This window comes from Eucyclogobius newberryi, unplaced genomic scaffold (genome assembly GCF_026437365.1).
Source record: "Eucyclogobius newberryi isolate DKJ021-1_F unplaced genomic scaffold, fEucNew1.0.hap1 SCAF_15, whole genome shotgun sequence".
Lineage (NCBI taxonomy): Eukaryota > Metazoa > Chordata > Actinopteri > Gobiiformes > Gobiidae > Eucyclogobius > Eucyclogobius newberryi.
In genome coordinates, this window is record NW_027315779.1 from 13,253,023 (window position 1) to 13,276,800 (window position 23,778).

The 23,778-nt window shown below is 43.8% G+C and overlaps 2 protein-coding genes across 2 annotated transcripts in view; both read left to right on the top strand.

Moving 5' to 3' along the window:
• Positions 1-2,411, top strand: part of pof1b (POF1B actin binding protein) — a 38,553-nt gene extending 36,142 nt beyond the window's left edge. Inside the window, exon 13 of the mRNA XM_072446067.1 lies at positions 72-2,411. The gene's annotated coding sequence lies outside the window, so the exon portion shown is untranslated. The remainder of the gene's footprint in view (positions 1-71) is intronic.
• Positions 2,412-9,170: 6,759 nt separating this feature from the next.
• LOC140360728 (protein sprouty homolog 3) lies at positions 9,171-23,450 on the top strand. The gene is made up of 2 exons (XM_072446073.1): positions 9,171-9,489; positions 20,670-23,450. The coding sequence occupies exon 2, from the start codon at positions 20,735-20,737 to the stop codon at positions 21,614-21,616; it is 882 nt and encodes a 293-aa protein (XP_072302174.1). The 5' UTR covers positions 9,171-9,489; positions 20,670-20,734; the 3' UTR covers positions 21,617-23,450.
• Positions 23,451-23,778: the final 328 nt, after the last annotated feature.

Sequence of the window (23,778 nt, forward strand, 5' to 3'; positions counted from 1 at the left end):
GGACCTGGACTGGACCGGGGCCGGACCGGGACCGGGACTGGACATTTTTTAAAAATGCTTCTCTTCGACAGGAATGATTGAACGAGCGTAGATCCTGACCAGCGCCGGACCACTGCATGTTCTCCCCTGAAGCCCCCTTTACCCGGTGTACGCCGTGTGTACCCGGAGTACGCCGTGTGTACCCGGAGTACGCCGTTTGTACCCGGAGTACGCCGTTTGTACCCGGAGTACGCAGTGTGTACCCGGAGTACCCTGTGTTTTTTTTTTTTTTTTTTTCAAAAAAGCAAATCTACGGAGTTTGTTTTCCACTGTATGACACGAAAAAGTATTTACTATTTCTATTTTTAAACCGTACATGACCAAATATGACTCTGCACAGTAAACAAATATCACCATTGAGAACAAATGAATATGTATAGACCCTGCAGTGTAACGTAAAGCTTCCCCTGGACACAGCACCTCGTTACATCACCCCCTGCTAATTAGCATGTATGCTAGTAATACATGCTAACAATCTCGTAATAAACATCTATTTAATCCAATCTGATTCTGAACAATAATGTTTGTTTTTAATGAAGCGCCACAAATCCTGCAGTAATTAGTGAATTTTAGAAACTAGAGGCTGAAGTTTGATATTGATCGTTATTACTCATTGGAAAATGTAATGAACATTTAAAAACGACCCTGTGTCTGCAAACGACGACATTTTAAATCATTAGATTCAAATTAATGGGATGAAACCTGCTGGAGTGGCCTGTTCCTTAAAGGACACATATTAAGATAATTCTCCTTTCTCTTTTCTCTCTCTGTGCCTCGTCACAAACTCGTCACAAAATACACTATCAGTACCAATGCTGATTTATTTTTTTACAAATAATTTTTGTTTTAAATCACAAAATGTCAAACCAAACGTACTCAAGAACATGTTTAAAGGTTGATAACAGTACTAATAATGTGTACATAATATTTACTGCGCCATCTTCTGGTAACACAAATTAGGTACAGAAGTGAATAATAAAAAACGGATAACTTGTTAAAAACATAAAAAAACACTCACTTTCACAAAATGACATATTTCACCGTGAGGGCGGGGTTTAGGCCGAACTGGGTCGTGCAAAACTAAAATGAGATTTGCCAAATTATTATTATTGTTGTTGAGGTGAAATACAGCTGAAAGCTTCACATTGGATCAAACTAAATGGCACATAATGGTAGAATCTTATCACATACACACATACAGTGGAAAAACTTCAGCACATTTAAGAACGGGAAAATATTGATCTCTCTTTTTAACATTTACACTTTTTAGAAAACGTTTGTCTTTTATTTAATGACTTCAGTGTCTCGGCCACAGCCCGGACCCCACGAGCGAAACGGGGACGTCTAATGTAAACAAAGCATATGTATAATGTTCTAAAGGAGGTGTGCGCTCTGTAAAGATGTTTCCATGGGGACGGTTTTATCCTTCCGTTTGTTTGTACCAGTTCTCGTCGATTGTTTGTCCGTTGTGTTGGTTGCACGGGTCATATCACGTGTGAGTCATGTTATTTAAGCTCCCGTCGTTATGGTTATGTTGTTTTTGACGGATTTTACGCAAACGAATTTGTCACCAAAACGTGATTTGGAGCCAATTTGTTTAGACAATCTCTTACTTTCTTATGTTAAATAACTAGCTTTATTTCAGACTTTTTTCCAGTATATTCTCCTATTTCATGGTAAATGATCTAAAAAAGTTGGAAAATCCCACTTACATTTTCTTACGTTAACGCTGTATTTTATTTTGTTTTTTAACACTAAAATCATCTTAAAACCAGTGAACAATGTCTGGTAAAAAGTTTGATAATTGGTGAGTAAATCTGAAACACAACTCCAAAACAAGTCCCGACTATCTGTGATTTTAAAATGTAAAATGCGTTGTGGAAACATGACTGGTGAAGGTCGGGGGGCCGCGGGGGGTTTGTGGGACTGAAGCATGTTTTGTGTTGATGGTGACAGACATTTTTAAACATAATAAATACATATATACGTAACTGTAGTGCGTTTAGAAGAACTGTGCAGCGCTCTTCATCTCATATGCACCAACTCTGACTGCTGTTACATGAATGTCCACTAGAGGGGGCCACGAACTCATTCATCATCAGACATTTTGGTGATTTGAATGGTCAAAAAAGCCACTTTTTTAAGTCATGTTTAGGCTCTGGGGTGAAATACAGACACGTTTATTCAGCGTCAACCCGTTTGAACGTGTTTACTTTTGTAATGAGCGAAGCAAATGATTAATCAATGATGTGTTATTTTTAACTGACATTTGTTCTTTTTGTGGGTACATTTTGGCTGGATTTATGCCCTTAGTTGATAGATGTTTTAATATATTTTGAGCTACATATGGAGAAATATTTTTGGCCTTTAAGTTGATATTAAAATGATTTGTGCATCAACAAGTGTGTTTTCTTGAAGGATTTATTTAACTGAGCTCAATACTTAACGTGACGTACAATTGTGCGTAAATGAACTAAATGTTTCTTTGAGTTAATTCATGCTTATTTGAACAGAAATAATCACAAACAGGAGAAAATGTGACCTTTCCTGAACAATTTTTAAATGATCTTAAGCTTCATCAGGACAAGTACAAGAAACGGCTCATTTTATGAACAAGACGTTTCCAAAGCGCTGCTCACACAACCGCAACACCATGATATGTATAGTTTATACATATTTTATATGTTTCTTAGAATATAAATGGCTTTTGATTGTGGTATCATAGCTACACTACAGTTAGTCTCTGCATTTGACCCAGAGACAATGATGATACTTGGACCCAACCACTGCAGAGAACCAGGGCCTCTGAGTAACCAGGGCCTCTGGGGAACCAGGGCCTCTGGGGAACCAGGGCCTCTGAGTAACCAGGGCCTCTGAGTAACCAGGGCCTCTGAGTAACCAGGGCCTCTGAGTAACCAGGGCCTCTGAGTAACCAGGGCCTCTGAGTAACCAGGGCCTCTGAGAACCAGGGGGCCTCTGAGGAACCAGGGGGCCTCTGGGGAACCAGGGCCTCTGGGGAACCAAGGCCTGTGGGGAACCAGGGCCTGTGGGGAACCAGGGCCTGTGGGGAACCAGGGCCTGTGGGGAACCAGGGCCTGTGGGGAACCAGGGCCTGTGGGGAACCAGGGCCTGTGGGGAACCAGGGGGCCTGTGGGGAACCAGGGGGCCTGTGGGGAACCAGGGGGCCTCTGAGTAACCAGGGGGCCTCTGAGTAACCAGGGGGCCTCTGAGGAACCAGGGTCTCTGGGGAACCAGGGAATTGACTAATAATGACTAGTCTCGAAAACAATTCTGAAAATACCCTTTCAAGTATTTACTAGAACTATACAGGCTCCAAACACCTTTTAATAACCAAGTTTTCCAATTTTTGTTTGTCATAAATAATACACTTTATTCTTAAATATTCTCTATCTAGAAGCCTTCTGTCACCACATTCCCACCTTTATTTGGTGGATAATGTATTTAAAAACAAAGCGCTCTAACAGCACGCCGTTACACTTATTCTCCAGCTGACGGCGCCGCTCAGCTCGGCCCCGCCTTTGTGGTTGGCTTCAGAGAGTGAGGTCATGTCAGATCTGTGTTTAACTGCTCTCGCTGTGAGGAGCAGCAGTTACACCACGAGCACAACAATGACATCAGCAAATATCATCCACGTCTCTTAGTGGAAGGAGGCAGAGTAGCAGAGTGGTTAACAATGTCCCCTCACAGCAAGAAAGGTCTCGGTGTGATTCTGGGATAGGTCAAAAACATGGGCTCATACAAAGTTTATGGTGTTTCTCACATCCACTTGCCACTGAAGAAACCGCATAACTGTTGACATCAGACCTACAGCCGCCAGACTTGGGGTCTTAAGAGTTTAAAGTGCTTCAACTCAACTTGTATTCCTGTGATAAAATAATATCTGTTTAGCCCCAGAACAGGTCAATCTGAATATAGTGTCTTATTCTCCGAGAAGCTGGATTTACATGTGTCGTCTACGGTGGACAAACATCCAGGGTTTTGGCGCCGCTTCCTGAGCGTCTGTGGCGACCGGGAAAACGCCACCACTCCTCGTGCGTCTGCTGGTCACGCGTCCAAAGTGTCTTCGAGATGCCCAGGCGTCCAACCGCGGCGGTGACGAGCTTTTAACGGGCACACGTGGTGAAGAACACACCACAACGCCTCCCCTTTCGTTTTTGAGTTTCTTTCAAAAGTTTGTTCTCAGAAGCACTTCAGTCGTCTCGGACTTCGTTCTTCACTTCGCACTCGCTGAGGTCTGAGGGCTTCAACTGAACATCACGACTGCCCCTTCAGTCAAGCCTGTTTTCTGTAGTTTTCTGTTGCTAATTGTATTCATTTTACAGTTTTATAGACGTTTTCATTCATTTTATGCAATGTATGTTGTGTTCCGTCTGTGCAGCACTTAAATGTGCATGTTCTCTTCACACCACTGTCACTCAAGTCACCAGAAAGTAAACCCAAACTAAATCAGACCTAAATTCAGGCTAAACCTGGTCTGAAATGAGAATATCTGCACAGAAGAATGCTGAGGTTTGAAGTAAAAGAGAAGACCGAAGAGATTTAAGGACTTTGATAAGGAGATAAAGAGTGCAGACTGTAGGAGTAGGTTTCAAATTATATATACAATTATATTTCTGTATCAATTACACCGGGAGCATTAGATCGCTGCTACGAAGGAGAAATGGATAAAACGATCAAAAGTCTTCATAGATTTCTGGACCTGTTGGAATAAATAACGAAATATTCAACTTTTGCGATGTTAAACCTGTATCTCAAAGGAGATGAGCAGGTGACGCCACCAGGCTATGTTACAAGTCAGATCTGTGCCAAGGCGAGCCTGCGCACACGAGAAATGTGTTCTGGAGCAATAAAATCCCCTGTGATTGAACACTCTGAGGACTGATATGATGTTTAATTCCACACTGCGGGACGTTGCAGGTAAAGCACAAACATCTCCACAGAGACGATCATCCCGTATCCGGGCGATCGAACGCTGCGCACGCCATCAAAAAGTGTAACGTTATGATTTAATGCGAGTTGGAAAAATGGCGTGTCCGTCGGCTCGTTTTTCCACAGAGGCTTCCCGGAAGAGGTCGGACCAGCACAGCACCGTCCAGCGCTCTCCGTCCAGATCAATGCTGCCCCATTACCCTCGTCCTGCACGGCTCCATCGATGTGCCCCATCAGCGGGACGTCCTGCCAAAAGCCCCCGAGCACATGCTGCACACGCTGCACGCGCCCAAAGGGAGAGCGCGCAGAAGAGATCACAGTCACACCCTTTGAATGAACAGGTGCACTATGTGAGCTCTTCACACCTTCAGCTCGCTCTGGCTCCGGCTCTGGTGCATGTTTGAGTTGTCAGACTTCACTTTCACAGCTCTAAACTTAAAATAAAAACACACATGTAAATCTGCAGCTTGTTATGGTGAAAAGGTGCAGTATAAATCCTGTGGTTTACAATGATCTGACTGTATATTATATTAAATATAGCTTTCAAAACAGTATTCACTGTAATCCAACAAAGTCATGGTTGTGAGAACTGAAAGTTGGTTTTGGCACCATCTACTGGCAGCAGAGAGAATTACACAGGTTAATTATGAACAGGTGGAATGTTTTCTCTGAGATGCTTCACAGTTGTACTGATGGTGATTAGACGGGAGAAAGTCACAGAGTCTGGAGACGATTTATGGAGTTGAAAACAGCAGAAAAAGAAAAAAGATTGGAGGTTTTTTGAGGCTCGGATGGGAGAAGAGTTTCTAACCAGGGTTCATAAAACCAGGGTGAATGAAGTGAAATCCCGCTCCAGGTGTGTTTTTGATGAGGAACAATGTTGGTTAAAAAACATGGTTAAAAGAGAGAAAAAAGTAAATGTGGCTCTCCTTCTGTGCGACTGTGACAGTTACAAGTCAAAACAGTTGCATTATAAAGACTCTGCTGCTGAAGGTGCCAGTCAGACGTTTGCTGAATGTCCCGCTACCCTTCGCCATTGTTCCTATAATGTTTAGAATCATGACGTCACTGACTGTTATTGTAGAGACTGTGCTTTGTCTTAAGATCACCAGCATTGTGGTTTGAACCGGTCACTAAGGGCACTTTGTACATCTGTGGAGGAGAAAGACAACTGTGCTTTTCTCAACTCTGGATTTAACACTATTTAGATTGTTCCGTTTCTTCTGCTTTTGTGACGCTTCGACCAATCAGCGTGACGTATTTTATTAACGTTCCGACGGCTTTTGGCGAGAGACACAGGTCAGTCTGGAGTGAGCAGGTTATCATGAGAAGTCGCTAGAAAAAGTCTAAGAGCCACAGAACAAGAAGGTTCCGGGTTGGCTTTGACCACACTTCCCGTGCGCAGTTTAGAGACAAACGCGTAGCTGCACGTTCCACGACTCTCCGTGCCCATCCCAGCTCCAGGGTCTTAAACTCGGCCCATTAGCCTGCGCCCGCTGCGTCGGTTCTTCCGCTGCTCCGACTCTTTGATGAGCCGAGGATGCTCTTGTCTCATTAGCAAAGTTTTCTCCGCGCTCAGGAAATGCGTTTCTCTCAGACACAGCACAGGAAATGGGGCCTGGAGCGCGGCCAATCCTGCTATTTCAGGGCCCGCGTCCACGGCCAATCACCGACGGCCTCTAATGGACCGGCTCCTCTCCCAGTTCCACTTCCACAAAGTCATAGCTGTGAGTTAACGACTGGAGTTCACCAAATTCATCTTGATTCAGGCTTTTTTTTGTTACAACTGCTTTCAGTTTCACGCAGCTACGATCTGGAGCCGTCTTCCACACATGACTTTCTCTCAGCCGTCCGTTCCCCCGTCAAGATTTGGCGTTAGCGCTCCATCTACTGGCAGCAGCGGGAATTGCCACGGGGGAAATTAACAAAAGCTAGCTTGCCCTGACATGCTAAAGTGAGCGCGCCGTTGTGATGAAGGTGATTTGAGGCAGAAATGGTCAGAACGGGTCTTGAGATGATTTCCAATTTCTAACTTTGACGTCACAAATCTACTGTGAAGAACGCTAAAGTTATGTAGTGCTGCTGCGGTTAAAATCTAAAATGCTGTGCTATGTCTAAGTGGTTTGAATTCCAGTCCAAATCCCCATCTTTGTCGCTCACGCTCCGGTCAAGCAAAACGAGTGACCGCGTTCTGGGTCAGAGAGGATCGATGCCGAACGGCCCGGATTCAACGCTGTCGTTACTTCTGCTGCGGCAAACAAACGGGACACAACGCGATGATGTATTTTCACCACGACTTTACCCACACGTCCACGTTAATAACCCTCTGTGCAGTCTGTAATGAGCCATCAACCAGAGGGTCAACGGTTCCCTTGCCCCAATGTGAGTTTGGCTTTTTTTTTTTTTTTTTTTTAAACGACCTTTGGACACCTTATTCTTCGACGACTTCATATAATGTTTGCGTAAAAAGACTCCGCAAGGTAGGAAGTGGAGGAAACCCATGAGCTAAAAATAAAATAAAAACTGATGGTTTGTTCGCTGCATCGTTTGAGTGAATGATCAAAATAGTCCAGATTCAATATTCTGACCAACTTTGCCAAATCTGCTTAATTCAGATGTAAATAAAAGTGAATTTAAATAGGTCTTTGTTGTTTTGTTTTTCATAAGCTCTTAAAACGTTAAATACGATGAGAAATTTGTCGTGAGCCAGATCACGATTCATGTTTTTCTTAAGAGGGATCTGAAGCGATCTGCTCTTCACTCGGATTGGTCACATCTGCTGGGAGCATGACTGAGGCTGACCAATAGCACGAGTGGATGGGAAATTATGTTGTGTTTTATTCTTTTTGAGGAGCCTAAAACTGCATGAAACTGTCGCCGAGCCACGTTGACAGTGATTATGTTTGAGCTGTGACAGAGCGGGTGAAGTTTGTGCTGCCTGGACCGTAATCCGAGCGCTCCGTGTTTTGTGTGAAAATGTCATGTATGTGCACTTTGTGGCCTTACTCAGCTCCTCGCTGTAACCTCACACCGTGACCACGTGTTTCCTGTGGAGAGCAAATAAATGCACACGCGATGGTTTATTGAAAGTGTAATTTGTTGCATTTGTTTTAAGTACGACCATTAATCTGCTTCCTCCAACTACATTTGAACATTGTCCTTGTTACATTTTTCTCCTCTTAAATTATTTTGAAGATTTTAAATGTGTTTTTTTTTGAAGAATGGAAATCATATATGTTTTTTATTTTTCCCTTTTGAAAGAGACGTTACTGCTTTGCTTGGAACGTTCCACGTGTGGCATGGACTTTCTATTCAATTCAATTTATCAGAAAGTAAGTAAATTAAACTGTCATAGGTCAATAAAAGACAAGCAGATTAAAGTGGAAATAAACACCTACATTCAAATAAGGAAGGGCAGGGCCTGGAGGACTGAAGGGCAGAGTTGATACAGTTGATTTCATGTTTAGTTCCATCAGGAAGCAAGTAAAGTTACAGGACCAATCTGTGGAGAGGCGAGGGGGTTTTACACAGATGAGTTTGATGCCACACATCCTCCTCTATAAAGTCGGTGTCGCTTTAACTAAACTAAACTTGTCACACACAAAATAAAGCTCAAAACTACAATAGAAATAAATGGTTGCCCTCATTAAATATATTTTGTCACCACTTTACTTTTCAATATTTTAATGTTGAATGAACATCAACAGATCATCTTAAAATCTAAATTATTTTCTTTGGAGCAAAATAATTAATTAGAAAAAGAACAACTATTTATCTTTTCAAGAAGTGGTTCTTTGCAAAGTGAACTACGTGACAACTAAACGCAGTCTTTACCGATTTGCTAATTGCGGCTAAATCTTTGTTTTTCACCGAGTCGAGGCGTGTGAGGCGCAGTGACAGCGAGCGGCGGTGCAGCCCAGATCTTCTGCACCGTCACGTTCATAAAACCTCAACTGAATCAGGCTGAATGATGAGAGCGAGACTGGAGATGAGGAAGAGGAGGAGGGATGAAGAGGGAGGGAGGAGGGAGGCGGGCCGTCCCTCTGAGCGTCCCAAGCGCTGCTCATTCATTCCGCTTTGATTCCAAACACGGGACGGCAAACTCCCGCTCGTTTCCACCGCCAAGAGCACCAAGATCTCGGCCATTTCGAGCGTTGTCATTGCACGGCAAACTTTTGAAAGCCTTTGCGCGTCGACCGTCATTTCGAGGGCATCTATTTGTTTTGTTGTTTTCCTCCCGATAAATCGCCTTAAAGGATTCACTCGGAGGAGATAAAGAGGGCACCGAGAGAGAGGAGAGGGAAGCGTCCTCCCGACAAGCCAACAGTCATTAAATATTCACGAGGATGTCACGAAGGCAAGCCCAGAAAATAGGTTAACCAACGAGACTGGTTGAAAAGGCAGATTTTTTCTTTTTTATATATATTTTTGGGGGGACGAGCGACTTCGGGACGAGCCGCACAGACGAAGCGGAGATCATGGAGCCGGCCCCAGTGAGAGGTAAAGTCTGAATCAGTCCCAGAGACATTTGATCCACTGTTAAAGTATTGATGATGCGCGTGACCTTGGGTTGAGAGCGGCTGGGATTTAGCATCACGGCTAATGGGTTTAGATGGGTTTCAATGGATTTCTATGGGTTTTGGTGGGTTTCAATGGATTTCAATGGGTTTTGATGGGTTTCGATGGGTTTCGATGGGTTTTGATGGGTTTCAATGGATTTCGAAGACTTTAAATGGGTTTTGATGGGTTTCGATGAGTTTTGAAGGGTTTGAATGGGTTTTGATAGATTTCGATTGGTTTCGATGGGTTTTGATGGGTTTCGATGTAAGTTTGGAAGGCGGATCATCTTGTTAGAACATCGTAGATGCCCAATAATAAGTTCTCAACAGAAAAAATCATGGAATATGAAGGAAGTGGGTTCAAAGTTGAGCTGCAGTCGAATTCAAAGTTTTGTAACGAATCAACAACAAAATGTTCTGTCTTTTTCCGTGTTTGAAGCTTAGAGACGTGTTCTGAAATGCACGGGATTCTTGGCTTGGAAAAATTGTCATAAATTTGTTTTTTGACTCCATCTTCTGCACATATTACTAACCGTTCTGGGTTTCGCTCAAAAGAATTTTATTGCACTAACATACTAAACAAATCAATGGACTTTTATTTTTCCAATGGCACTTGTCTTATTGTCTCATTCCTTTAATATAAATATTTTGTTTTAGTTTGAGTTACTGTCTCTGTTCATTGCCTTTAATACAATGACATTTTTAATCTTTTATTGCACTCATGGAACGCACTTTGGTCCATTTGTTGCTGTAAAACGCTACACAAATAAAGTTTAGCTGTATTTTGTTTTTGTCCTGACACATATTTCTCCCAGTGAACTAATATTTTGATGGAATTCACACTTCCTCTGCTTCTGGTCCAGGTTTAGTCCCAGTTCTGGTATAGCATGTTTAGTTATTGAGATTAACAATTGTGTCGGTTTGGACATTTGTGTTTTTGAAGCAATTAAAAGTGTCTAATTTTCAGTTTAAACTCTTTAAGTTTGGTGATAATATAAGCGAGTGAGATCTAAAGTCTAATTAAATCCACATTTGCCTGAATCTACTGAATGAAACCTGTGGAAGTTTAGTTAATCTTGGCATTGCATCCTGTCCCAATTTTAATCTGGTTTAGTCCCGGTTTAGTCCTGTTTAGTCCCTGTTTAGTCCCTGTTTAGTCCTGGTTGGGGCAGTGTGATGGGACATGTGGGTTGGCATTGATTGCGCTCAAGGTCGGATGTAAAATGTCGATATCCATCTCCGCTGTGGGACGGGGGAGGGGCAATCAACAGCAAAACGTGATCTTAGTCCTGGGTCAGTCCTGTTATAGTCCTGGTTTGGTCCTTGTTTAGTCCTGGTTTAGTCCTGGGTCAGTCCTAATTTAGTTCTGGGTCAGTCCTGGTTTAGTCCTGGGTTAGTCCTGGGTTAGTCCTGGTTTAGTCCCAGTTATTCCCATAATTAAACCCAGTGTTAATCCTCTTCTCCTGTTTGATAAAGTCCTCAGTAACGTGGTTGTCCTGGTGAAGTCCTGAAGAAGTCTTGGGTCAGTCCTGGTTCAGTTCTCCTGGTTGATCTTAGTACTCGCTTAGTCCTGTTTTAGAACTGAATTGAAATTAACTGCTAATTGCAGAAAAGGTATGTTTTATTTGGTTTCTGGTATAGAAAATATCTACATAAAAATGAAATATTTCTTGCCCTTGTATGTGGTAATCAATGAGTATCATTACGTAAAACTCTTTTAGAGGACCCATAATATGAAAACATTTCTTTTTTTGAGCTTTTTGCCATGTTAGAACATTGTCCCCTCGTCAAAAACACACCTGCAGTTGTATTTAACTTAATTTATTATTCCATTATTTATTTCATTAATCCTGTTGACGAGCTCATCTTCTCTGAACCTCACAAAAACACAAGCTTCGTCAGAGGGAGAGATCTGGAGGTCTCATGAGCTGTTTTTAACTCCACAAATCATCACACACTTGTTTTGAGCATTTCTGACTCGAATCACCTTCATCACAACTGTGTTTACATTACCATGTCGGGGCAAGCTAGCTTTTGTGTATTTCCCCATGGTAAATCCCTCTGCTGCCAGTGGATGGAGCGTTAACCCAAATCCTGATGAGGGAACACCCAACTGAGAGAAAGTCATGTGCAGTTTACATCATTGGAATTACTAAACATGAGACGCCAAAGGTACAATAACAATATACATGATGCAGAATATGTGTCCTTTAAGTTTGTGAAAGGAAATAGTCTACGGTGTTTGGGTTCCTTCATCTTTGGCCACGTGCACACGTCGCCAAATCGGAATCAGCACCAAGTTGAACCGGATCGCTTCGCTTCCAAACTTTGTTATTAAGCCTCCAAAGGCCAGACTCGATTGATCCTGTGCGTTAGTGTGGGTGCGGTGGACGACATTACGCCAGTGAATGGACGGCAGCTGATGGACCGTAATGTGCTCTAATGCGCTGAAGCATCACCGGCTCACAGCACCGGAAACACGGGCCCCGCTCCCACAGACGCATGAGCTAAGACTTTATAATCGCGCACGGTTTAAGAGTGCGGCGCGTTAATAAAGTGTGCTGCCGAAACATTACGACGGAAACAAAACACCTTGGGCGCCGTCGCCGTGGGCCGCGTGAAGTCAAATCGTGTTGTCGTATCATGAGACCAATCTTTCTGTTTCTCTCTTTTAATCCTGTTCTAACATTGTTCCATACTCAGAAACACAGCTGGAGTAGCATTTAGCTTCATTCACGCTAGTTTGATGAAAGTCCTCTCCCTTCGAGCCTGGTGTGTGACGTTTTCTCGATCCACTCTGGGGATTTCTGACGTCTAATCGCGATCAGTTCAACTTAGACCAAGAAGTCCGAGGCAAGATTCAAATGTGTATTTTAAACTGTGTCATACCCAAAAGCTCAGTCACTCTGGCTCCTCCCACGGCCGTGGCAAACGAGAAATAAATGTTTGTTCTAGAACGTGAAATGTCAAAGCAAAAGCACTTAAGAGCTTGTTTGAAGCCAATAACGAGACAAATCAAGCACAATATTTGTCAGCTACAATCGACACCAAATGATATACATGAGGCATAGAAAAGTATTGATTATCATGCTAAAATATCAATACTTAAGATTCCTCCAAAAACAGATGTTTTTAGACCAAATTTTTGAAATACATAATTTATATGATCATTCAACTCATATATTTACTTAAAGGTCAGTTCAAGCTGGGCTGGAGCAGGTTCTTGTCAGTCGATGGTGCGCACCCAGGGCTCGCTCTGGTCGAGGCCAGGTTCTTGTCAGTCGATGATGTGCACCCAGGGCTCGCTCTGGTCCAGGCCAGGTTCTTGTCAGTCGATGATGTGCACCCAGGGCTCGTTCTGGTCGAGGCCAGGTTCTTGTCAGTCGATGATGTGCACCCAGGGCTCGCTCTGGTCCAGGCCAGGTTCTTGTCAGTCGATGATGTGCACCCAGGGCTCGCTCTGGTCCAGGCCAGGTTCGTGTCAGTCGATGATGTGCACCCAGGGCTCGCTCTGGTCCAGGCCAGGTTCGTGTCAGTCGATGGTGTGCACCCAGGGCTCACTCTGGTCCAGGCCAGGTTCAAGTTACCCTGGGCTCCTCAAGAAATGAAATCAAAATGAATTTTTCACCAATTCCAGACACACAGAATTGTGATGTTCAGCTGGTCCCTTGTCATGAGGGCCAGGATCCAGCTGGAGTTAGGGAAGTTCGCTGAGATCTACCAAACAAGCATGCTAAAGTATCACTGTATCGTGACGCCAAATTTGGTTGATTGCCAAGAGTATTTTTAAATTTATTTTACAAAAGTATGTTGTGACAGAGCTACAATTTTGTTGCTTGTTTTGGGAATGGAAGCGCGTTTGATGCTTAAAATTGGTGTGTTTTACATTACGTTCGCGCAGGTTGCGGTTGTACAAAGAAATACTGTTGATTTGGTTCTTAAAACAGATTATATCGCAGAATATCATGTGCAGTATATTGGGTGTCGTAACATGAGAGACCCTGTGATTCCAGACCTACGAAATACACAAATCATTTTTGTTAGTGTTGGTAACAATACTTACAGAACACATGACGTTTGATGATGTATTGAGAGGAAACAGAATGTATTCTTGAAACGCCAAAAAATCACCACAGCCGTTGGCCTCGGTGGGCGTTCGGGAAATGATGATTCTACCAACAGATTGTTAGAACATCAACAATCTGTTGCGTTACTATTTACTGTTTTAAGTTTTTGTTTGCACATGTTCTCGATTGGTTCTGATTTGAGCCAAGTTTGAGTCCGGATGAAGACGTGACTTGGTCCTGTTCTAGTCCTGGTTTAGTCTGGGTCTATAGTCCAGGTTTAACTCTGGGTCTATAGTCCAGGTTTGAATTTGGGTCTATAGTCCAGATTTAAGTCTGGGTCTATAGTCCAGGTTTGAGTTTGGGTCTATAGTCCAGGTTTAAGTCTGGCTCTATAGTCCAGGTTTAAGTCTGGCTCTATAGTCCAGGTTTAAGTCTGGCTCTATAGTCCAGGTTTAACTCTGGGTCTATAGTCCAGGTTTAAGTCTGGCTCTATAGTCCAGGTTTAAGTCTGGCTCTATAGTCCAGGTTTAACTCTGGGTCTATAGTCCAGGTTCAAGTCTGGGTCTATAGTCCAGGTTTAACTCTGGGTCTATAGTCCAGGTTCAAGTCTGGGTCTATAGTCCAGATTTAAGTCTGGGTCTATAGTCCAGGTTTAAGTCTGGGTCTAGAGTCCAGGTTCAAGTCTGGGTCTATAGTCCAGATTTAAGTCCGGGTCTATAGTCCAGGTTTAACTCTGGGTCTATAGTCCAGGTTTAACTCTGGGTCTATAGTCCAGGTTCAAGTCTGGGTCTATAGTCCAGATTTAAGTCTGGGTCTAGAGTCCAGGTTCAAGTCTGGGTCTATAGTCCAGATTTAAGTCCGGGTCTATAGTCCAGGTTTGAGTTTGGGTCTATAGTCCAGGTTTAAGTCCGGGTCTATAGTCCAGGTTTAAGTCTGGCTCTATAGTCCAGGTTTAAGTCTGGCTCTATAGTCCAGGTTTAAGTCTGGGTCAAGTAAGTTGCACAGTTTATTTGATCTGAAAACCGATCTCGTTCAGGAGTCGCTTGAGACTTGATTAGCGTCGTTAATAACGCGCACACGCAGCTTTACGCAGCTGTAGTTCACCATGTTTCTCGAAATCCTCCGTCAAAACATCCATGGCAGTTGTTTGGACTTGAATACTTTCCCAGTGTGCGGCCGCTCCCTCAGGCCTGCTCCGCGCTCAGATCTGGACAGTCTATATTTCAGTCCTTCCGCTCGGCTCAGATTCGCCACATCCGGAAACTCATCCTGGTTTATGGTCATTCAATCTGCCTGAGGTCCCAACGGGCGCCGCTGCAGGCCCCTGGGTCCTGCTGCCCTCAGCTCTCAGCCCCAGAAAAGACTCTGCCATGTTCAAACACACATCAAGGCGTCTAAACATGTTCAATGCCTCATTTGACTGATAACAATTGTCATTTTTCTTAAACGAATGTAGGACCTTCCAGAATAAGAATTTCACACAGGCCAGTACTTATGTAAACACTCTATCCCGTTCACTTTAACAAGGCAGCAAATTAAAAACGTGACAGGATTTTGACAGCGCAGACAAAAAAAACAAATTGTTTTTACATTTGTTAAGAATAATGAAAGTCAAAATCATTAACTTCAGCCTACACATTCTAAAGATCACTCATGTTTGCAGGTTTCGTGGCGCTTCATGAAATAAAACTTTCTTTGTCAAAATGTTGTGGCTCACTTGTGCAACTCGCAACACAATCACCAGTATATTACAGTAACGACTCAATCAAGTAATACACACTAGTTATGTGCTCGAATCAGCCAAAATGCTGGTCGTTAGCTTACATTTCCACTTAATAAAACCATATTTGAGAGTGATTTTTTGCTTTTGTGTATGTTAGCTTTGTGTGGACGTTAGCGATATTAGCATAACTGTGCATTTCTAACTGCGGTAGCTCAGACGCAGAAGCAGGTTCGCAGACAGCAAGTAGAGAGCAACTGAAGGTAAAATAACACAAGTACTTATCACAAATGAAGCTGTCGGGGTTTTAAACACAGGACGCAGTCAAGATTTGATTGTCTAACAGGCTTTGATATCTTCTCTCAGTTTCTGAGCTTGAACCTGGAGTATCCGAGCTCCGAGAACGACTGCAACGCTCTGTAATTCTGGCGCTAATAGCTAAATGTTAATGTACAGCACAAAACAATGTGGTAATGTTTTGTCATGAGACGCTGGTGTTACTCACTTGTGATTGAGTTTACAGTTTAAAAAAACGAGAGAATAAGCTTGAGACTGAGACGAGCCAAACCAGGTCAGAAACAGGTCTGAAGGTCCACATACAGCAGGGCTAATCCAGGTCCAAACCAGAGCTAAACTAGGTCTAAACCAGGACTAAACCAGGTCCAAACCAGGGCTAAACCAGGTATAAAGCAGGTCCAAACCAGGGCTAAACCAGGTCCAAACCAGGGCAAAACCACGGCAAAACCAGGTCTAAACCAGGTCTAAACCAGGTCCAAACCAGGGCTAATCCGGGTCTAAACCAGTTCTAAACCAGCTCAAAACCAGGTCCAAACCAGGGCTAAAGCAGGTCTACAGCAGGTCTAAAGCAGGTCTAAAGCAGGTTACATGTGGGGCTGTGGACAGTAGATTGTGCTGATAGTCCAGACCAGGCCTCATTAGTCCTCGGTCCAGGACTCGTCTAAAAACACACCCAATCTCTGTCCACAGGCTACAGGAACCAGACGCAGACGGACACAAATCCACTCAGTGAAGTCGCTTTCATGTCCTTGGATGTCATGCTGTATCAAATCTAAAAATGATGACCCTAAACATTTATATTCGTGATGTTATCCTGCCGTGTTCATCCGGATCGGCAGGTTTAAAACATGAGATGGGATTTGGTAAACTAAACACATTTACATTGATGGGTTTATGAGCTTTTGGCCCTGTTGTAAAGACGTTCCCTCGGCATGAACTAAACCAGAGTTGTATTTTTGTTTGAGTGATCCTGTATTCCTTTAAAAACTAGAATTTCACCTTCAGTTTGCGACATAAGTTATGCTGCATATACCTTGTTTACCTTTTACTATAAGTGAGAAACAAAACAAAAAACTTGTAAAGTGTTGTGTTGTCCGCACATACAGACATTCATTGACCATATTAGTTTGAACTGAAGAAAAAAAAATCATAGTAAATGTAAATGCAAGTTTAAACTTGTTCCTGGCAAATTTGCCAGGAAAAACACACACATCTCGAGTTTTAAACGTGTGTGTGTGTGTGTGTGCGTGCGTGCGTGCGTGCCTGTGTGTGTGTGTGTGTGTGTGCGTGCGTGCGTGCCTGTCTGTGTGTGTGTGTGTGTGTGAGCTACACAGCAGCAGACACACTTTGGAGATGACCCGTAATGAGTGGGTATGGCCCGTTCACACTGCAGCGTCCAAAGCATCCAGTTTACATTCAAAGTCTATGCAAACACGCGTCTTGGGAGTCCTGCGTTTTTTGCGGCGCGAATCCTGTGTTTTGAGAGTCGGACGCAGAAACTTTTCTGCGGCAGATGCTGCAATCAGAGATGATGCTCCAGTGACGTACTACGCACGACCCGGAAGAAGACCCAAAACAGACCCCGCAACGATAAAAAAAAAATCCTTAAGACGCAGCTCTTGGAGCAAATAATGATATTGACTAAACTCAGCTCAGCTCTGAAGTATCTGCGGGTCCCATACTGGCCCCGGGGCCTATCGCCTCCGTTTGGAATTTTTACAGTTAAAGCACCAAAGCCACTTTCTCCACTTGTTCTTCCATCGCACAGCTACACGGGGAAACACAGCTTCCCCTCCACTGAGCATGTGCGCTGGACGCCTCGGACGCGCGTCTGCTGGTGAGTTTATTTTTTGGACACGGGTGCCTTCAAATGTACAGGCGTCCAACTACTGCGTCAGGCGTGAATTTGACGCTGTGGTATGAGCAAGGCTTTACACTAAATACTGAACTGTTGCGTGTTTAAAATAAAAAAAATGGCTATCTTTTTTTTCTTTCCTCTACAAGTGGCCCTAATACGCCTTCGTACTAAACATATAAGCAATGTATCATGTTTTTGTTGTAGAAACGGCTCAGCTGGGTTTTCAGCTAACACGAGATCTGAGTTGAATTAGTGTGGCTCGCCTGTAAAGTTGAATTCTTAACAGAAGTCGGTCTAAGCGAAGGCTGCGTCCGTCCGTCTGGTGATGGATGAGTGAGCTCTGGTTTCAGAGTCTTGAGTTGCCGTTGATTGTTTTTGTATTGGATTTTTCAGACACTCTCGCGTTCGGTGGAGCAGTCTTTGGGCTCGCACCGCGCTGTGGCGATGGCAACTGAAATTAAAGCTAGTCACTGAGATATCTTTTGAGAAAACACACCAAAACAACTGGACTTACATTGGTTTTAATGTTATCCAACCTCTCTGGCTGTCATGATTGATGAAAACTGTTGGTGTTATTGCAGTTTTTATCCGTGAGCTTAAATATTCCTTGTCAACAACTTGATCTGGCAGTAGAGTCGAGGTCGATGGTTCGAATCCTGCTCACGGCATGAAACAGCATCATTGGAGCGATCAGATCCGGTGGCCCAAAGCTCATCGAGCCCTAAGGGGCAACCCCACATGGGTTTTGGGTCTGATAAATGCACGCATCCCCGGAGGTCAGCGCTCGTTTGCATGTATTAACTCTAGAATTGCCACAGTTATCCAAGTAACGGTAGAGCGATCAAAGGAACCATAACTGATTTAATGAGCCATTCGCCATTCCCTGTACCGGCCGTGTGTACTTAGACTTGCATGGCTTAATCTTTGAGACAAGCATATGCTACTGGCAGGATCAACCAGGTAGCCCTCGGTGGCGCGTAGGGGGGAGCTGGAGAGCTCTCCATTTCGGACTTGTGAACCTTCTGACTTGTGAACCTTTGGACTTGTGAACCTTTGGACTTGTGAACCTTTGGACTTGTGACCCTTTGGACTTGTGAACCTTTGGACTTGTGAACCTTTGGACTTGTGAACCTTTGGACTTGTGACCCTTTGGACTTGTGAACCTTTGGACTTGTGACCCTTTGGACTTGTGAACCTTTGGACTTGTGAACCTTTGGACTTGTGAACCTTTGGACTTGTGAACCTTTGGACTTGTGACCCTTTGGACTTGTGAACCTTTGGACTTGTGGGCAGCCACTAAAATCAAGTACAGCCCTTTTCATGTCAAAATGAGACCACTATGTGCCGTCTGCATCAAATAATTCAATAAAAACGAGAGTCTTATGTATATTTGTAGTCAGTTTTTAAAAAATGAATCGAACAACTTTTTTGTTGTGGTAGATATTAATCTAATATTTTCTTATACACATTATGGCTTAATAAATGTTTTTGTTCTACCCACTGCCCTTTGAGAAATTTACTTTTGTGTGGTTTAGTACATACGTATATGAGTAAGCGATGTACCCAAAACCATTCGATCAATCAATAACGTCTGATTGTCTGTAAACCAGGAAATGCTTGTTGTTGTTAGCGTTAGCGTGATGGCTCTGCGCTGGCTCTCTGAAAGTTGTGAAAAGCTTAGAAACGTGAGGAATAAGAATTGCACTCTATATTTCAGTGTCTTTGTGGCAGAGCCATGTCGTGTCGTGTCCAAAAGGCCGACGGGCAGACACAGGCCGCGCTCTCAGGGAAATGAGGCCAATGGGAGAGCGCTGCAGATCTGTGATAAAGAGCTAAAGGCCTCCTGACGCTGAACAGAAGCATTCATAAAATTGACTCGCTCTCATTTTTATGTCTCAAAAAATACAGTAATGTTGCTTCGGGCCACACCAGCGTTACAAAACCCTCAGCAAATCACATTTGGTAATTTTAAAGGCACCGCCAGACACGCACTGAAGCAGATGTGAGACTTTGTGATGTGACTGTTGGATCAGGAATCGTTCCATGTCCGGTATATAAACCTGCACAGAGCTTTTAATTCATATTTGGATTGTATAGAAGAAGTATGAAGGAAATGACTTAAACACTTGTAAACAGTTTGTGTGACCAGTTCAAACCTCACCTGTGCATGAAGTGTTGTTAGACTATTTCAAAACTCTGTGACAATCCAAGACGGTTGTTTGAAGTGATGGGCGGAGGATCGATAGCAACTATTGACATGTACCGATACTGACCAAGGTATCGAAAAGTAGCCATTCTAATGCAAAAATATCAATACTTACTTTCCAATAAAATTGTAGTCCATTTTGGAAATACATCATTTACATTTTATTTTTTATCTGCCAAGGTAAATTCTTTATAGAACTCATTGGTATTGTATCAGATTGATGCGATACTTATCATAGTATTACTTGGGTTTGAAACAAAAAGTCATGTTTTAGCCTCAGAGTGAAAGGGACAGTTCCTCTGAAACATGTTCTTCACTCAAAGGCCGGGCGGACGTGTGCCAGGCGCCATGTGCAGCCCACTGTTTGCCTGAAAAAAACGGTCTCACCATGGCGAGTTCAGATGGGCGTGATTGACTGGTGGATTAGCCAATCGGGGATAGGCATTGTCCGTACGTCCCACAACAAGCTTCTTAAAAGGAAAAGAGAAAGGGAAAAACTGACTAAAGAACATAGCAGATTTCTGGCGTACCAACAAGCGAAGCACATAAATCTAGTTCAGTGAAATCTAGTTTAGTGAAATCTAATTTAGTTCTATGTGCAGTGAATGAACCCGTTTGTCATCATCATTAAGAGCAAAATCCAACTTCACCTCACATTAGTAAATAAATCTGATGGTACGTTGCTGTTTGGCTCTCTCTTTGGCCACACTGTCCGGTCAAATGAAGCCCACGGCCCAAACAATCCTTAAGCAACAAAAACAGTGCATACTATGGCCTTTACCTTCTATTAGAACTATCACTGTACTCACAAAGTTATAATATTTGGATGCAGTGCTTTATCAATATGCCAACCCCGATCTGCCGGGCGGACTTGAGTGATCAGTGGTTCAGGGGGTCAGGCTCAGGGAGGACAAAGCTTGAAATCCAAAATGATACTTGTGATGTGATTGAGCCTTTTCTTCTGTCTGTGCAGGTTTGTCTGATGTCCCGTGACTTTGGGCAGCAGTCGGTCCTGGTTTTGACCCGGGACTCTTCGAGATGGACCCTCGCTCGTTCAGGACGGACCCCGACGGCTTGGACCAGGTGCTGTCCCTGGACCAGATCAGGGCCATCCGCGCCAACAACGACTATGTGGATCGTCCCGTGGCAGGCTTCGACCCAGGACCTCAGACCGGGTTCTTCTACGTCCACGAAGACCGGGTTTACCCAGTTCACGGCCCGCCCGCTTTGCCCCGCAGCCAAAGCCACCAACAGCACCCTCATTTCTCCCATTTGAGTCGCTCTAGCACCGTCAGCTCCACCCTGTCCCGGACGAGTGCGGCGTCCGACCAGCGTCTTCTGGCGAGTCTAACGCCATCCCAGTCCGGTCTGGGCTCTGTAGTGCGCTCCCAGCCCAAAGCGGATCTAAAACAGGACATTTCTTTTGGGAAAAGCCTTACGGAGGATGAGCTCGGACAGCACATGTTTATCTGTGAACGCTGCAGTCGCTGTAAATGTCAGGAGTGCTGTTCCCCGCGCCGCCTTCCTTCGTGCTGGGCGTGTAACCAGCGCTGCCTGTGCTCTCCCGAAAGTCTCGTCGAGTACGGGACCTGTTTGTGTTGCGTCAAGGGACTTTTTTACCACTGCTCCGCCGAGGACGACGAGGAGAACTGCGCTGACCGGCCGTGCTCCTGCTCCTCCGCCCACTCTTGCTCTCGATGGGGCGCCATGACGTTCCTCGCCCTCTGCCTGCCCTGCCTGTGCTGCTACCCCCCGGCCCGCCTGTGCCTTGCCCTGTGCCAGTGCGCCCACGACAGAGCCACGCGCCCCGGATGCAGATGCACCAACACAAATACCGTGTGCCGCAAAATCTCAGCCTCAAACCCCAGCGCTGGTCCTCCGCCGCCGCTGAGAAGCAAAACCATGGATAAACTTTTATGACAGGGTTGAAAATGTCCAAAGCTACGCGACCAAGAACAACAAGGAGCCAGAGTTTTGGCGACAAACCTACCTATGATCAACCCAGTCAGAAGAAGGGCATCTGTGTGGTTATTGTGAAGAATATGTGGAATAGTTAGGATCGAACAAAAACTATGCAAAATGAATGTGTTAGCTTAAACTGACACTGGTCACACGGTCCAAAACACACGCCGTTTGTACCTGTAGTTTCATGTGCCCATATATCAATTACTCTATGTTGATTTATATAAGCAGAAAGCGACCTTGCGTTATTAATTCACTCTTCAAACTTGACCATTCTTTGGCAACGGCCTCCGACTTCCAAAAATCCGTTGCTCATCACACACCCCATTTATACATCCGCAAAGTGGGTTAAGTGTGATGTGTCATGCTAACTCGGCTAGTCCGGTAAGATTTCAAGGAAGCCAATCCCCTGTATTTTTTGCTATAGCCGTTAGCGTTAGCCTGCAAAATTAGCTAGTTATGAATAAAGTGGGTTTGGGCTGGTACCATCCCATCGACCACATTTAGGTGAGGTAAAATGTGCGTTAAAAGTAATCTGAAATGATAATTAGCGTCTTGCATCTGAACTAAAGGCTAAGTGACCTTAAGTAGAGATTTTTTTCTGTTGTGCTTCTGGAAAGAATGTTGCTGGCGAGGAGAGCAGATAAATTACACAAATATCATGAAATAAACATGATATTTCATGATATTTATGTACTTTAATATGGCGGAAAAGGTTTCAAAGGTCATCGGGGAAATGTTTGGAAAATTCAAGATGATTTGTCTTCAGTTTGAATAGCTGGTCTGTGAAGCTCGACTTTATACTGCACTGAGAGGAATTGAGGACTACAGTTTAAAACTTGATTGTTCTTCTACGATAGATCACTCTGGATGAGGGATTACATGACATACTTCTAGGGCACTGTATCTGATTTTAACTGTTTTGAAATGTAAAAACAGAATTGGGTCTGGTTTACACTTTCTCACTTTCCTAATGCCAGTTTTGCTTTTTCCTGGTAAACATTAGTATGCTTATGTTTGTTAGCATGCTAACAAAGATCTCATTGGTGGTCTAATTTTCATAAGAATAGATGCGTTTACAATAAATCTGTATTGGGACAAAACAGATTTGACTTTATCACATGAAAGAATGTGGGTTCATGAACTAGTTCTGTTTTTAAAAATCAGATACAGCCCCTTTAATCTGGGGATTGGCTTCATGTGTGTTAGTTTGTGATCACGTTTGAGCAACGGACAAAGATAGAGAATTGTGTGTCTGTATTCATCTTTATATTCAAAACTAAAAGCACCCCAAATGACGCCTGAACAGGAAGCGGAAACCCACGAATATCTCGTCTGTTCAGACCTATTTTCTCTTGCCGAGACCACATCATGTCTTCATTGCCCACTTGGATCAGTTCGCTTTTTCTGATGTGCTGTTACCTCCATCTCATGAGGGTTGATGATCCTGACTCTTCCACATATCCAAGCTCTCTGTCCACCCAAAGCAAACTAGGTTGAATCTAACGCGTCTTCACCGTAACGTACCTTTATCTCCATCTCAGGAGGGACCAAAGCTTGTCTTGTGCCTGTGACTGACTCCTGTTCTTCCAGACAGAAAAAAAACACTCCTTCTGCCTTCTGCTGCACAATCGACAAAATCTATTTATTTATTTATTGTTAAAACTCACCTTTATTCCCCCACTCTTAAGCGTAAAAGGACCATGGTGCTTTCCAAAACGGCCTCTGAAAGACTTTACAAACGACAAACGTGGATTTGTCTGTAACCTTATGCACATCTATTAAAAAAGAAGACCATGCACTGTTTTTGCTCTGATTTCTAAGCGACACAGGGAGAGAAGTCGAGGGAGAGCCCATGCATGTCTTGTGTTTGCAGAAGCCTCCCTTTGTCTTGGCTTTGGTTTATTTTTAGCCGCAATGCTCTGACGCGGTGGTCGGGTTTCCTTACAAAGTCATTCTGTCGCCAGACGCACCTCACAACTTCTGCCCAGATACAGACTCGAGCTTTCCAAATTCGTAGCGGTTTGTTTTGCGTTACTCGCCGTTGCGTTAGGATTCTGAAATTGTTTTCTGAAACAAGGACAAAGTTATAAAATGCAGTATGTGGGGGGCTCGCCACC

Bases quoted from the DNA above. Each gene is read 5' to 3' on its own strand.
- LOC140360728 (XM_072446073.1), top strand. From the start codon at position 20,735: ATGGACCCTCGCTCGTTCAGGACGGACCCCGACGGCTTGGACCAGGTG.